This window comes from Coregonus lavaretus (genome assembly GCF_964263955.1).
Source record: "Coregonus lavaretus genome assembly, chromosome: 39".
In the NCBI taxonomy this organism is placed as follows: domain Eukaryota; kingdom Metazoa; phylum Chordata; class Actinopteri; order Salmoniformes; family Salmonidae; genus Coregonus; species Coregonus lavaretus.
In genome coordinates, this window is record NC_140026.1 from 16503510 (window position 1) to 16518467 (window position 14958).

Consider the following 14958-nt stretch of genomic DNA (forward strand, 5'->3'; position numbering starts at 1 on the left):
TCTGTGTCCTGAATGGCACTTTGTTCCCTATTTAGTGCACTATTTTCGACCAAGGACCATAGGACAAATGTAATACACTATATAGGGTAGAGGGTTCATTTGGGATGCAACCTGGACTTTGGAGAGTTGATATTTGATCTATGGGTTAAGGTTACTTATATGAGTGCATCCTTAGCTTAAACATAACTTTGTCTCAGGGGCAAAGACCAAAACAACACAACTACTACCACAACACTGGGGCTCAGGTGCAGTAGTAGGCTATCTTATCATGCACGGTAGCATGCCAATAATATATGAACATGTGGGTGTCTTAGTGCATTATGCCATATTGACTGGGAGTCCCTGAAGGTTATTACATCATCATGTTAGGCCTACACTACCGGTCAAAAGTTTTAGAACACCTACTGATTCAAGGGTTTTTCTTTATTTGTACTATTTTCTACATTGTAGAATAATAGTGAAGACATCAAAACTATGAAATAACACATATGGAATCATGTATTAACCAAAAAATAGTTCAACAAATCAAAATATATTTTATATTTGAGACTCTTCAAATAGTCACCCTTTGCCTTGATGACAGCTTTGCACAGTATTGGCATTCTCTCAACCAGCTTCATGAGGTAGTCACCTGGAATGCATTTCAATTAACAGGTGTGCCTATTTAAAAGTGTGAGCCAATCAGTTGTGTTGTGACAAGGTAGGGGGGGGGGGGGGGGGGGTATACAGAAGATAGCCCTATTTGGTAAAAGACCAAGTCCATATTATGGCAATAACAGCTCAAATAAGCAAAGAGAAATGACAGTCCATCATTACTTTAAGACATGAAGGTCAGTCAATACGGAAAATTCAAAAACTTTGAACGTTTCTTCACGTGCAGTCGCAAAAACCATCAAGCACTATGATGAAACTGGCTCTCATGAGGACCGCCACAGGAATAGAAGACCCAGAGTTACCTCTGCTAAAGAGGATAAGTTCATTAGAGTTACCAGCCTCAGAAATTGCAGCCCAAAAAAATGCTTCACAGAGTTCAAGTAACAGACACATCTCAACATCAACTGTTCAGAGGGGACTGTGTGAATCAGGAATTCATGGTTGAATTACTGAAAAGAAACCACTACTAAAGGACACCAATAATAAGAAGAGACTTGCTTGGGCCAAGAAACACAAGCAATGGACATTAGACTGGTGGAAATGTGTACTTTGGTCTGGAGTCCAAATTTGAGATTTTTGGTTCCAACTGCTGTGTCTTTGTGAGACGCGGTGTGGGTGAACTGTGAGACGCGGTGTGGGTGAACGGATGATCTACGCATGTGTATTTCCCACCGTAAAGCATGGAGGAGGTGGTGTTATGGTGTGGGGTGCTTTGCTGGTGACACTATCTGTGATTTATTTAGAATTCAAGGCACACTTTACCAGCATGGCTACCACAGCATTCTGCAGCGATACGCCATCCCATCTGGTTTGGGCTTAGTGGGACTATCATTTGTTTTCAACAGGACAATAACCCAACACACATCCAGACTGTGTAAGGGCTATTTTACCAAGAAGGAGAGTGATGGAGTGCTGCATCAGATGACCTGGCCTCCACAATCCCCCGACCTCAACCAAATTGAGATGGTTTGGGATGAGTTGGACCGCAGAGTGAAGGAAATGCAGCCAACAAGTGCTCAGCATATGTGGGAACTCCTTCAAGACAGTTGGAAAAGCATTCCAGGTGAAGCTGGTTGAGAGAATGCCAAGAGTGTGCAAAACTGTCACCAAGGCAAAGGGTGAAGAATCTCAAATATATAATATATTTTGATTTGTTTAACACTTTTTTGGTTACTACATGATTCCATATGTGTTATTTCATAGTTTTGATGTCTTCACCATTATTCTACAATGTAGAAAATAGTAAAAATAAAGAAAAACCCTTGAATGAGAAGGTGTTCTAAAACTTTGGACCGGTAGTGTATATATTATCTGAAATGCTGACAGTTTATTGAGCGAGTCTATTGATTGGCGTCCACACCTCTCACCTTTAAAATTATGCTGCTGGCAAACATGAACAGAATAACTTTCAATTACCTCGGAAAGAAAATGTTCTGGATAGATACATATAGTGGAAGAAAGATATGGTGTATTACAGCAGAAAGATGAAAGATAAACTCAGCAAAAAAAAGAATTGTCCCTTTTTCAGGAACCTGTCTTCCAAAGATAATTCGTAATAATCAAAATAACTTCACAGATCTTCATTGTAAAGGGTTTAACACTGTTTCCCATTCTTGTTCAATGAACCATAAACAATTAATGAACATGCACCTGTGGAACGGTCGTTAAGACACTAACAGCTTACAGACGGGTAGGCAATTATGGTCACAGTTTTGAAAACTTAGGACACTAAAGAGGCTTTTCTATTGACTCTGAAAAACACCAAAAGAAAGATGCCCAGGGTCCCTGCTCATCTGCGTAAACATGCCTTAGGCATGCTGCAAGGAGGCATGAGGACTACAGATGTGGCCAGGGCAATAAATTGCAATGTCCGTACTGTGAGACGCCTAAGACAGCGCTACAGGGAGACAGGATGGACAGCTGAACGTCCTTGCAGTGGCAGACCACGTGTAACAACGCCTGCACAGGATTGGTACATCCGAACATCACACCTGCGGAACAGGTACAGGATGGCAACAACAACTGCCCGAGTTACACCAGGAACGCACAGTCCCTCCATCAGTGCTCAGACTGTCCGCAATAGGCTGAGAGAGGCTGGACTGAGGGCTTGTAGGCCTGTTGTAAGGCAGGTCCTCACCAGACATCACCGGCAACAACGTCGCCTATGGGCACAAACCCACCGTCGCTGGACCAGACAGGACTGGCAAAAAGTGCTCTTCACTGACGAGTCGCGGTTTTGTTTCACCAGGGGTGATGGTCTGATTTGCGTTTATCGTCGATGGAATGAGCGTTACACCAAGGCCTGTACTCTGGAGCGGGATCGATTTGGAGGTGGAGGGTCCGTCATGGTCTGGGGCGGTGTGTCACAGCATCATCGGACTGAGCTTGTTGTCATTGCAGGCAATCTCAATGCTGTGCGTTACAGGGAAGACCTCCTCCTCCCTCATGTGGTACCCTTCCTGCAGGCTCATCCTGACATGACCCTCCAGCATGACAATGCCACCAGCCATACTGCTTGTTCTGTGCGTGATTTCCTGCAAGACAGGAATGTCAGTGTTTTGCCATGGCCAGCGAAGAGCCCGGATCTCAATCCCATTGAGCACGTCTGGGACCTGTTGGATCGGAGGGTGAGGGCTAGGGCCATTCCCCACAGAAATGTCCGGGAACTTGCAGGTGCCTTGGTGGAAGAGTGGGGTAACATCTCACAGCAAGAACTGGCAAATCTGGTGCAGTCCATGAGGAGGAGATGCACTGCAGTACTTAATGCAGCTGGTGGCCACACCAGATACTGACTGTTCTTTTGATTTTGACCCCCCCTTTGTTCAGGGACAAATTATTCAATTTCTGTTAGTCACATGTCTGTGGAACTTGTTCAGTTTATGTCTCAGTTGTTGAATCTTGTTATGTTCATACAAATATTTACACATGTTAAGTTTGTTGAAAATAAACGCAGTTGACAGTGAGAGGACGTTTCTTTTTTTGCTGAGTTTAGTTATCCTTATGACTATACAAACCTCCTATGTTAAACTTTGTTTTTATTTTCAGGTGAATCATGACAAAAATGAACATTATTTAGACTATCTAAAAGCAGTGCTATTGTTAAAACACTTGACATATGACATTTGCTATTTCGCAAGAAATCAAAACACTAAAATGTGTGTGTTGTATCTGTACTGTTGAAAGAACCTTTGCCTTGCATGAACGTCATAGACTTTCATCATAGGTTATGTACTCTAAAGTGTTTTGTTGGCAGTGTTTGGGTCTAGATTGACACTAGCACTTTGTACATTGTCAAAAATGGGATCACTATTTACATTACCAATGATCTCACTTGATGATGTGGGACCCCACCTTTTTATAATAAAGAACACAGTCCCAAAACCACATTTTGATAAAATGATTGATGATCGTGACAATGTGTTTGGTTTCCATGCAAAACATGTTAAAGCCTGCGTTTATAACGCATTATGATACGGTTTTAATACATAGTAAGACTTTTCATAAGCATGTATGACCTCCTACTAATGTCTTATGAAGTGTTAGCGACATGTTCATCACTACTAGTGCACACATTGAATTAGCAGACATTAGAAGGTCAATAAAGAGCTGATGACATCAGAGAAAAGCTGCTATGGCAACCCCCATCACCAAGCAAAGCATGAACCCCAATGAAGTCTAGGTGAAATAAAGGAGTGGGCAATTAGTTACCTTTTTGTTCCACTTCTATTTTAGGCATGAGAAGGAGAGAAAAGAAGAGAGAGATACAGAACAGATTAATGATGCGATAACTGGCAACAGAGTCAAGTTTACTTCAGCAGGTCAAACACATTGGAACAATAGCACTGTGGATGATGAGGTTGGTTAGTGGTGGAGTAATTGGAACAAAACATTCAATAGTATAGCTTTGGGAAGGAAACGTGTCACTTGTCACACACAGCCTGTGGGGGAAAAGAGAGATGAAATCATATCTTTAGATGTGTGAATTGTGTGAATGCGGCTTTGAAGTGACGACAACTCCAAGATAGGGAGAGAGCGAGAGAGAGAGAGAGAGAACAGTAATTAACTTGTTCAGAAGTCAACTCCAGATGTGTTCATTAAAAACAGCAGAACATATGGTGCATTCTGTATACACTCCTTCAGCCTGGCTGAACGCTCCTTCAGTAGTCACACCAGAGGGAACAAGAGCGCATCACGTGCAGATTGGAAGAAAGAAACTCCACAGCAACACATCTTCTATTTTGAAATTGATAATTGGTGATTTATCACCTGTGGGTTGATAAGGCTATAATGATTAATAGCATATGGCAATCTCCATTATAGTGATATCAGGAGAGAAGAGACAAATTCAATAATTTGTTCATATGGCAAATTCCCCTTGTACATGCAAAGATAGACAACCATCACAAGAGCAATTGGTAAATCAATCATAACGACATGAAACAAGTGCATGTGTAAACCTGTACCCATCTCTGCTAGGGAAGGCAGTCAGACCGACAATGTTACGTTTCTGTACCATTCACTTGTATTACATATAGATTTATGTTGCTACTCAACCTCTTTACTTATTTAAGGTCTTCTGGTGAAGAGTGGCAGGACTTTAAAGTCAAGTGTCATGCAGCCTTGTTAGCCAGCCATGTGTGTCAAAGACTGTCGAGCGAGACCATGTGTAATATTACTGAGTGGTTTGAATTTGATTCAGTATTGGTATTGTCACGCATCAGCCTACTGCTACTAGCCTTGCCACAGACCCTTATTCTTCTGTAATACTCTATAGCAAACTGATTGCAGCAATTGAAATCCATGATTGTGTGGACATGTCTTGTTGTAGATGCCTGTGGATGGTGTATGCTGGTCTATAAGGGCTTGTTTGCTGATCTAAGATTGGCGAACAAGTCTAAATGTGAAATCAATACTGTATATAGCAAAATGATTGCAGCAATTGTTGTACTTAAAAACTACATGATTGTCTGGACATGTATTTGCTGTAAATCCTTGTAGTCTCTGCCTATAAGGTTCTACTACAGTGTGAGGTTCCCCTAGGTCCAGTTCTAGGATCATCTTTCCCCCTAATCCTTAACAATTAGTGGGGAAAATGCCAAACTGACCCAAAATCAGTCTAGAGGCAACTTCACCATACTCCATAAGGTTCTTGTCTACAAGAGTCTGGTTCCCTGGTGGGGTTAACGGCAGGACATGCATCTGCCCCCATGCGACAACTCCCCTCCACTAATCCTGGATCGAATAAAACCGGATTAACCCCAGGGTTTACGCGGTTACTCCTCAAAACGGAGAGAAAGAGAGAGGGAGGCACAGAGAGAGGGAAAGAAAAGGGGGGAGGAAGAAAGAGGTGGAGGCACAGAGGGAGTGTGAGAGGGAAAGGACATAGGGGAGAGAGAGAAGGAAAGAGAGCGAACCACAGAAAGAGAAAAGCGAGGCATAAAAATAGATATTGAGGACGAAGAGAGAGGCACAGAGAGATACATAGAAGAAGAAGAAAGAAAGGAGGAGAAGGAGGAGAGATTGAGAGAATATTTAATTAGGTTTTCAAAAGACATATACTGTGCCTGACCACGCACGGCTGATATGGCAGCTCAGCAAAGATATTCTGATGCCTTTTTGTTGTTTGGGATTGATCTTCAGGAAGTAATAATAATAAATAATAATAATATGCCATTTAGCAGACGCTTTTATCCAAAGCGACTTACAGTCATGCGTGCATACATTTTTACGTATGGGTGGTCCTGGGGATCGAACCCACTACCCTGGCGTTACAAGCGCCGTGCTCTACCAATTGAGCTACAGAGGACCACAATTGAATGATCAATTCAGCCATAATTCAGCTACAGTATATCAATGATAACAGCTTGAAGCTGTTAATGGATGCATACAGCACACCAACAACACCGCGTGTTTGAGGGCATCAGTTTGATCAAGGCGAGGCGCAGACTAATCTTGATTATTGAGGGCCTGTTTTCCGGACACAGATAGATTCTATCTAGTCGTCGATTAAAAAGCATGCTCACTGGATAATCTCCATCGAAAATGATTTGTTGTTTGGGATGCGAGGGCATTTGTAGATGGGTGATTCTGTGCAGTCTGACTGCAATGTAGTCAATCTCAAACACATGCTTTATCTCACACCACAGGTTACGAACTGAATCTAGGTAAACACAAAACCTCTCACACTGAACTCTTCTAATCTCTCACCAGATCATTGGCTCCCACACAACAGTACTGAAGGGTGTTACTGTATTTGATTGAGTGATCGCTAGCGGTTGTGAGGGAGGGTAATGATCTATAGCAAAAACCATTAGCGCTTTTAGAGATGGCGGGATTGCGAAGAGATGGACGAGCAAGTAGCCATGGGACGTGCCCGGGATACTAGTCGCAATACGCCGCCACTTCCGTGGTTACACGTTCCCTGTCATCTTCTGTGTACGTCCCCAAGGTAAAATCACTCTGGCTGTTTGCGATTATTTATCTAGTGATGACGTACCCGGGATATCTTAGTTCAGTGGCACTCAGATTAAAGGAAAGAGAGACGAAATAATTGATTCATATTAAAGGCACCTTTTCCCATTGGGACCTTAATACGATTTTGTTCATGGTTGTCACAGAGTCATTAAAATACTCACTCACTCACTCACACACACACACACACACACACACACACACACACACACACACACACACAGTGGAGAAAATAAATGAAAAACAGAGTATACTAAGTGTATACTAGCTCAGCCAAGCCATCTTCTCAAAGCAGAATGGTTATGAATTTTATATCCTCTCCAAATCAAACTACTGATATGCCACGGTATGAACTGCATTTGGACAGTTCAAAGAGAGTATCAGAGAGAAATGCCACTTGAACAACTTTTAGCCAAGAGATGGTTGTGGACACGGTCTATATACCCTGGTGGTATACTAGGGGAAGTATGTCCACAGCCCAATACTTTTGAACCCTTCTAATAGTTGATAGACAACATATTTGATGCAGAGCAGATGTATTCAGTGATACGCCGTATGACCTTCCGGTACAGTGAAGTGAATGTAAAATGGTTTCCAGGCCAAACACAGTCTCTGCTGCACTAGAGTAGATATATTCAATGTCTATTTTAATATTTGGCAAGGGCACAAACAGCAAGATCTTTCCTGCTATCTGCTGATGCAGAGGTCGTATACAATTATCCAAGAAATAGAGTCCTAGTTGTTATTCCTGTAAATATACAGAATAAACATTTTGTCGATGGCTGTGATGACGATGATAATTAGGGATAATTTACCTTTCGTTTCATTGTACTGTGTAACATCATCATTATCATCATCACTCACCGACTTTGATGTGTACTATTCAACAGGTTTGGACACACCTGTAACTGAATTGCCATGTGTCGGCAGCCAATAGATTTCAACACCAAGCATTTCACCATGCAAAACGCAGATGCGTTAAAAGGGCAAATGGTCTCCAGTGGATCTAATTGGCTAAGCTGCCCTATCAAATCAAATAAGCTGCATGGACACCCTATCCATCCATAGGAGGAAAATTACGCTGATATCTTAAAACAGAATATGTTGCTTTTTTATGTGTTCACATCTAGTCATTTAGCTGATTTCCATAAAAATTGACAACCTAAATGAATTGTTATCTTGAACTCTTCAGTTTGTGAAGATACAGCGTTTCAAACATAATTTGCTACACGTATGCATATAATCTTATTCTCAAATCTCCCAACATAAAAACAGTCTTAATTCAAGTACCTAGTGTTGTGTCACACCATATCTACATATTTTACATACATGTACATATGGCTGCGTTCATACAGTGGGGAAAAAAAGTATTTAGTCAGCCACCAATTGTGCAAGTTCTCCCACTTAAAAAGATGAGAGAGGCCTGTAATTTTCATCATAGGTACACGTCAACTATGACAGACAAAATGACAAAACAAAATCCAGAAAATCACATTGTAGGATTTTTTATGAATTTATTTGGAAATTATGGTGGAAAATAAGTATTTGGTCACCTACAAACAAGCAAGATTTCTGGCTCTCACAGACCTGTAACTTCTTCTTTAAGAGGCTCCTCTGTCCTCCACTCGTTACCTGTATTAATGGCACCTGTTTGAACTTGTTATCAGTATAAAAGACACCTGTCCACAACCTCAAACAGTCACACTCCAAACTCCACTATGGCCAAGACCAAAGAGCTGTCAAAGGACACCAGAAACACAATTGTAGACCTGCACCGGGCTGGGAAGACTGAATCTGCAATAGGTAAGCAGCTTGGTTTGAAGAAATCAACTGTGGGAGCAATTATTAGGAAATGGAAGACATACAAGACCACTGATAATCTCCCTCGATCTGGGGCTCCACGCAAGATCTCACCCCGTGGGGTCAAAATGATCACAAGAACGGTGAGCAAAAATCACAGAACCACACGGGGGGACCTAGTGAATGACCTGCAGAGGGCTGGGACCAAAGTAACAAAGCCTACCATCAGTAACACACTACGCCGCCAGGGACTCAAATCCTGCAGTGCGAGACGTGTCCCCCTGCTTAAGCCAGTACATGTCCAGGCCCGTCTGAAGTTTGCTAGAGTGCATTTGGATGATCCAGAAGAGGATTGGGAGAATGTCATATGGTCAGATGAAACCAAAATATAACTTTTTGGTAAAAACTCAACTCTTCGTGTTTGGAGGACAAAGAATGCTGAGTTGCATCCAAAGAACACCATACCCACTGCGAAGCATGGGGGTGGAAACATCATGCTTTGGGGCTGTTTTTCTGCAAAGGGACCAGGACGACTGATCCGTGTAAAGGAAAGAATGAATGAGGCAATGTATCGTGAGATTTTGAGTGAAAACCTCCTTCCATCAGCAAGGGCATTGAAGATGAATCGTGGCTGGGTCTTTCAGCATGACAATGATCCCAAACACACCGCCCGGGCAACGAAGGAGTGGCTTCGTAAGAAGCATTTCAAGGTCCTGGAGTGGCCTAGCCAGTCTCCAGATCTCAACCCCATAGAAAATCTTTGGAGGGAGTTGAAAGTCTGTGTTGCCCAGCGACAGCCCCAAAACATCACTGCTCTAGAGGAGATCTGCATGGAGGAATGGGCCAAAATACCAGCAACAGTGTGTGAAAACCTTGTGAAGACTTTTGACCTGTGTCATTGCCAACAAAGGGTATATAACAAAGTATTGAGAAACTTTTGTTATTGACCAAATAAATTCATTAAAAATCCTACAATGTGATTTTCTGGAATTTTTTTTCTCATTTTGTCTGTCATAGTTGACGTGTACCTATGATGAAAATTACAGGCCTCTCTCATCTTTTGAAGTGGGAGAACTTGGACAATTGGTGGCTGACTAAATACTTTTTTCCCCCACTGTACAGGCAGCCCAATTCTGATATTTGTTCCACTAATTGATATTTTTACCAATCACATATCTTTTCACATCAGATCTTTTTCCGAGCTGCTCTGATTGGTCCAAAGACCAATTAGTGAAAACAAGATCAGAATTGGGCTGCCTGTCTAAACGCAGCCTATTTGACCACAAAATTCACATCACCTCACTTAAATGTCTAAAGAACGCCATTTCCTTATTCAAGGCATACAGCTATCTGCAAATACTAAAGGCCTTAGCGACCGACGCTAAGCCTCGCTAGCCCTGCCCCCTGTATGGGTCTGCATTTCAATAATGAATGCTTCCCAATGGCGGTGAGGTGGCTGAATGGTATCATTAGGCGCTAATAGAGATTCATGGCTGAGCGGAGGCCATTTTGGTTATATTTCGCCCCCTTTCCTCTCCTCCCCTCTTCTCTTCCTGTGCTCTGAACCTAGGAGGGAGGGCACGGTGACTAGACATCCACTTCTTAATTAATGACAGAAATTAGAGGCTTTGAATAGCATGTGGGAGGTCACAGTGAAATGTGGGAAGTCACGGGCACGATTTTGCCCCTCTTTTTTCTCTCTCTCCCCATCTATCCATCCATCCATCCATCCATCCTTCACCTCTCTCTCTTAACCTCTTGCTCAGTCTTCTCTGTTTCCTTCCCTCTTTCTCCATGCCCACTGTCCCTCTGGTATTCTCCTCCTCTGTCCTCCATTTTTCTCGATCTCCCTCCCCAGTCACTCCTCTCCTCTCTCTCCTTTTTCCCCTCTGTCGCTCTCCCTCCATGGGAGCAGTAGCTGTGCTCTTTCATAACCTTGACGATGCAGGGAGCCGCCAGTGTGTGTGTGTATGTATATGTTCAGTATGTGTGCATGTGTGTGTGCGTGTGTTTGCGTGTGTGTGTGAGAAAGGTCCAAGGACTTTGGGCACGGTCAGCCGACAGACCGATACAGAGGAAAACACAAGCAAGATAATTTTTTTTATTAAATACATTTTCAGGAACATGGACTGGAATTGGAGCAGAAGTAACTTAATTGCACTTCCTAAAGATGCCTCGATTCCAGAGACCTTGATATTACAGAAGGGCAGCAAGAGAGTGAAAGCATGCAGAGAAGACATAAGCAGAAAGCTTTTAGTCTGGTGGTAAAGAGGGTTTAGTGAAAGACCACAGAAGAAAGAGGGAGCTTCATTACATGAGTCACACTGTAGGAACTTTGATTAGCAGGACGATATCACAAAGAGAGACCCCAAAGAGGCCAATCTCCAATTAGAGTGATAGCCATGGCACCAAGCAGCCCTTGTGTGTTGGTTTCTCTTTTCTCTGAACTTAGCACCCCTTTCAAAAGTGTTTGTGTGTGTGTTCAGGCCTGCATCTGCGTGCGTGTGTGTGCGTGTACATACAGTTGAAGTCGGAAGTTTACATACACCTTAGCCAAATACATTTAAACTCAGTTTTTCACAATTCCTTAACATTTAACCCTGGTAGAAATTCCCTGTCTTAGGTCAGTTAGGATCACCACTTAATTTTAAGAATGTGAAATGTCAGAATAATAGTAGAGAGAATGATTTATTTCAGCTTTTATTTCTTTCATCACATTCCCAGTGGGTCAGAAGTTTACATACACTCAATTAGTATTTGGTAGCATTGCCTTTAAAATTGTTTAACTTGGGTCAAATGTTTCGGGTAGCCTTCCACAAGCTTCCCACAATAAGTTGGGTGAATTTTGGCCCATTCCTCCTGACAGAGCTGGTGTAACTGAGTCAGGTTTGTAGGCCTCCTTGCTCGCACACGCTTTTTCAGTTCTGCCCACAGTGAATTATAAGTGAAATAATCTGTCTGTAAACAATTGTTGGAAAAATTACTTGTGTCATGCACCAAATAGATGTCATAACCAAATTTCCAAAACTATAGTTTTCACACAAGAAATGTGTGGAGTAGTTGAAAAACGAGTTTTAATGACTCCAACCTAAGTGTATGTAAACTTCCGACTTCAACTGTACGTGCTAGTGTTTTTGTGTGTGTGTGTGTGTGTGTGTGTGTGTGTGTGTGTGTGTGTGTGTGTGTGTATGTGCACATGTGTGTGAACATGAAGGACAAAAAGAGAGCACCCAGAACGAGGACCTGATAGATTACACTAGGCCCACATGGCTATTAAGGACAAACAAGCATTAACACCGCCATTCATCCACATTGGTAATCACACCCTTCCTGGGCAATTACTGACCTACTCTACTGGGAAAATGCAGGAAAATACAAGCTTTAAATGTCTATTTGTTTCCAGAAATGTATATATAATTTTTTTCTCCATGATAATCTTGCTTCACTCTATATCCTTCTTGAAGTAAGAAGTCAGTCCATTGACCAATGTATTAGTATGTATTCCTCTTACACTGAATTGTGGTCCTCTGTAGCTCAATTGGTAGAGCATGGCGCTTGTAACGCCAGGGTAGTGGGTTCGATCCCCGGGATCACCCATACGTAAAAATGTATGCGCACATGACTGTAAGTCGCTTTGGATAAAAGCGTCTGCTAAATGGCATATTATTATATAAAAAATATAAACGCAACATGTAAAGTGTTGGTCCCATGTTTCATGAGCTGAAAATAAAGATCCCAATATTTTTCTCTCAACATTTTTTAAATCCCTGTTAGTGAGCATTTCTCCTTTGCCAAGATAATCCATCCACCTGACAGGTGGCATATCAAGAAGGTGATTAAACAGCATGATCATTACACACTAAAATGTGCAGTTTTGGCACATAACAATGCCACAGTGTGCAATTGGCATGTTGCCAGAGCATTGAATGTTCTTTCTTTACCATAAACCACCTCCAACGTCGTTGTAGAGAATTTGGCAGTACGTACAACCGGCCTCACAACCGCAGACCACATGTAACCATGCCAGCCCAGGACCTCCACATTTGGCTTCTTCGCCTGAGACCAGCCATCCGGACAGCTGATGAAACTGTGGGTTTGCACAACCGAAGAACTTCTGTACAAACTGTCACTTTCCCACTGAAGTAACCGACTTCAGTGGGTAAATGCTCACCTTCGATGGCGCCTGGCACGCTGGAGAAGTGTGCTCTTCACGGATTAATCCTGGTTTCAACTGTACCGTGCAGATGGCATTGTGTGGGCGAGCGGTTTGCTGAGGTCAACATTGTGAACAGGGTGCTCCTTGGTGGCAGTGGGGTTATGGTATGGGCAGGCATAAGCATTTTATCGATGTCAATTTGAATGCACAGAAATACCGTGACAAGATCCTGAGGCCCATTGCTGTGCCATTCATCCGTCGCTAATCACCTCATGTTTCAGTATGGGAATGCACGGCTCCATGTCTCAAGGATCTGTACACAATTCCTGGAAGCTGAACATTTTCCAGTTCTTCCATGGCGGCCTGCATACTCACCAGACAGGTCACTCACTGAGCATGTTTGGGATGCTCTGGATTGATGTGTACGACAGCGTGTTCCAGTTCCCGCCAATATCCAGCAACTTCGCACAGCCATTGAAGAAGAGTGGGACAACATTCCATAGGCCACAATCAACAGCCTGATCAAGTCTACGCGCTGCATGAGGCAAATACATGGTGGACACACCAGATACGGACTGGTTTTCTGATCCACAGCCCTACCTTTTTTTTAAGGTATCTGTGACCAACAGATGCATATCTGTATTCCCAGTTGTGTGAAATCCATAGATTAGGGCCTAATAAATGTATTTCAATTATCCGATTTCCTTATATGAACTGTAAATCAGTAAAATCTTCGAAATTGTTGCATGTTGCGTTTATATTTTTGTTCAGTGTAGTATGTAGCCTTTGCCTGCTCACAGTTGGTTAAAGTCACATGACGCACACCAGATGTCATCAGAAAAACACATTCTATATTTTTACTACAAAACATAGAAACCCTGCGTTTTTACATGGTGCTGGAGATGAATTTGATGTTGAAAAAGAGTGAATGTTGCCAATTACAATGTATACATCCATGACAAAACACAATATGACTGTGGATATAGGGGCCTACCAGTTAAAACCGTGGACATACAATCAGTTTCGAGATCAGTGTTAAAACCAATGACTGTGATATTCAAGATAAAGGTCAGTGATTTATTTTCCCTCTCACATTTGCACACACTGTGTGAGATCATAAGCCATCATCATAAGCCTTCCCCAGTTGCAGGGTGGTCAGCTATCACTAAACGATGTGATAGCACTGCAATCTCCCTTCACACATGAGGAGAGATAGTCATTCAGGTGAGTAGAGACTGTCAGTGAATAGGATAATGCTAGCTAGACTAGCACATTAGGTCAATGAAGTACAAAGAGAGAAAGAGTGAGTGGCGTGTTTTGATAGAACATCAAATGAATTTGTACCTGGTGTGTGAATGCAATAAATACAACTAATGGCAAATGGCTGCTGACTGACTGACTGAGCCAGTTATATGTATACAATTGGTGAGTTCATCTTTGATGTGATACAAATAAATACACCAATCCAATTCTAGCAACAACATAGGCTACATGTTGATGCTATTACTTACTGTGTGAATGACAAAAGGTTACACTGACACAGAAAAAGTATTTTCCTCTTAAGCATCTAGCTAAAACTTATATCCTCACTAATTTTTCATTCATATATTATACATTTTCATAACTATAACAAATCCAATTTGAAATCAACCTCAGGAAGCACAACTGAGTATGACAAAGCGTCTTGTCAGCCAAACAGTCACACAGGTGCTGTTTACTAAAGGTGTGACCGTGGCATAGCGGCGCCTGTAATGACACAACATTATGCAGGGGCGGAATTGTAAAAGACACCCACGCGCCGTGGCCGCATTGATTTCACAGTTTTCATCTGCCTTCCAGCTTTGGTCAATGCCGACCGACGGGCGACGACTGCGGCA

General features: G+C 42.4%; 1 protein-coding gene across 1 annotated transcript in view; it reads right to left on the bottom strand.

The window, feature by feature from the left end:
• LOC311112601 (adhesion G protein-coupled receptor L3-like) overlaps window positions 1–14958 on the bottom strand; it is a gene marked incomplete at its 5' end in the record, with an annotated part of 228768 nt that overhangs the window by 145674 nt on the left and 68136 nt on the right. Inside the window, one exon of the mRNA XM_084155747.1 lies at window positions 4363–4377. Coding sequence (XP_084011873.1) covers window positions 4363–4377 — 15 coding nt within the window. The remainder of the gene's footprint in view (window positions 1–4362; window positions 4378–14958) is intronic.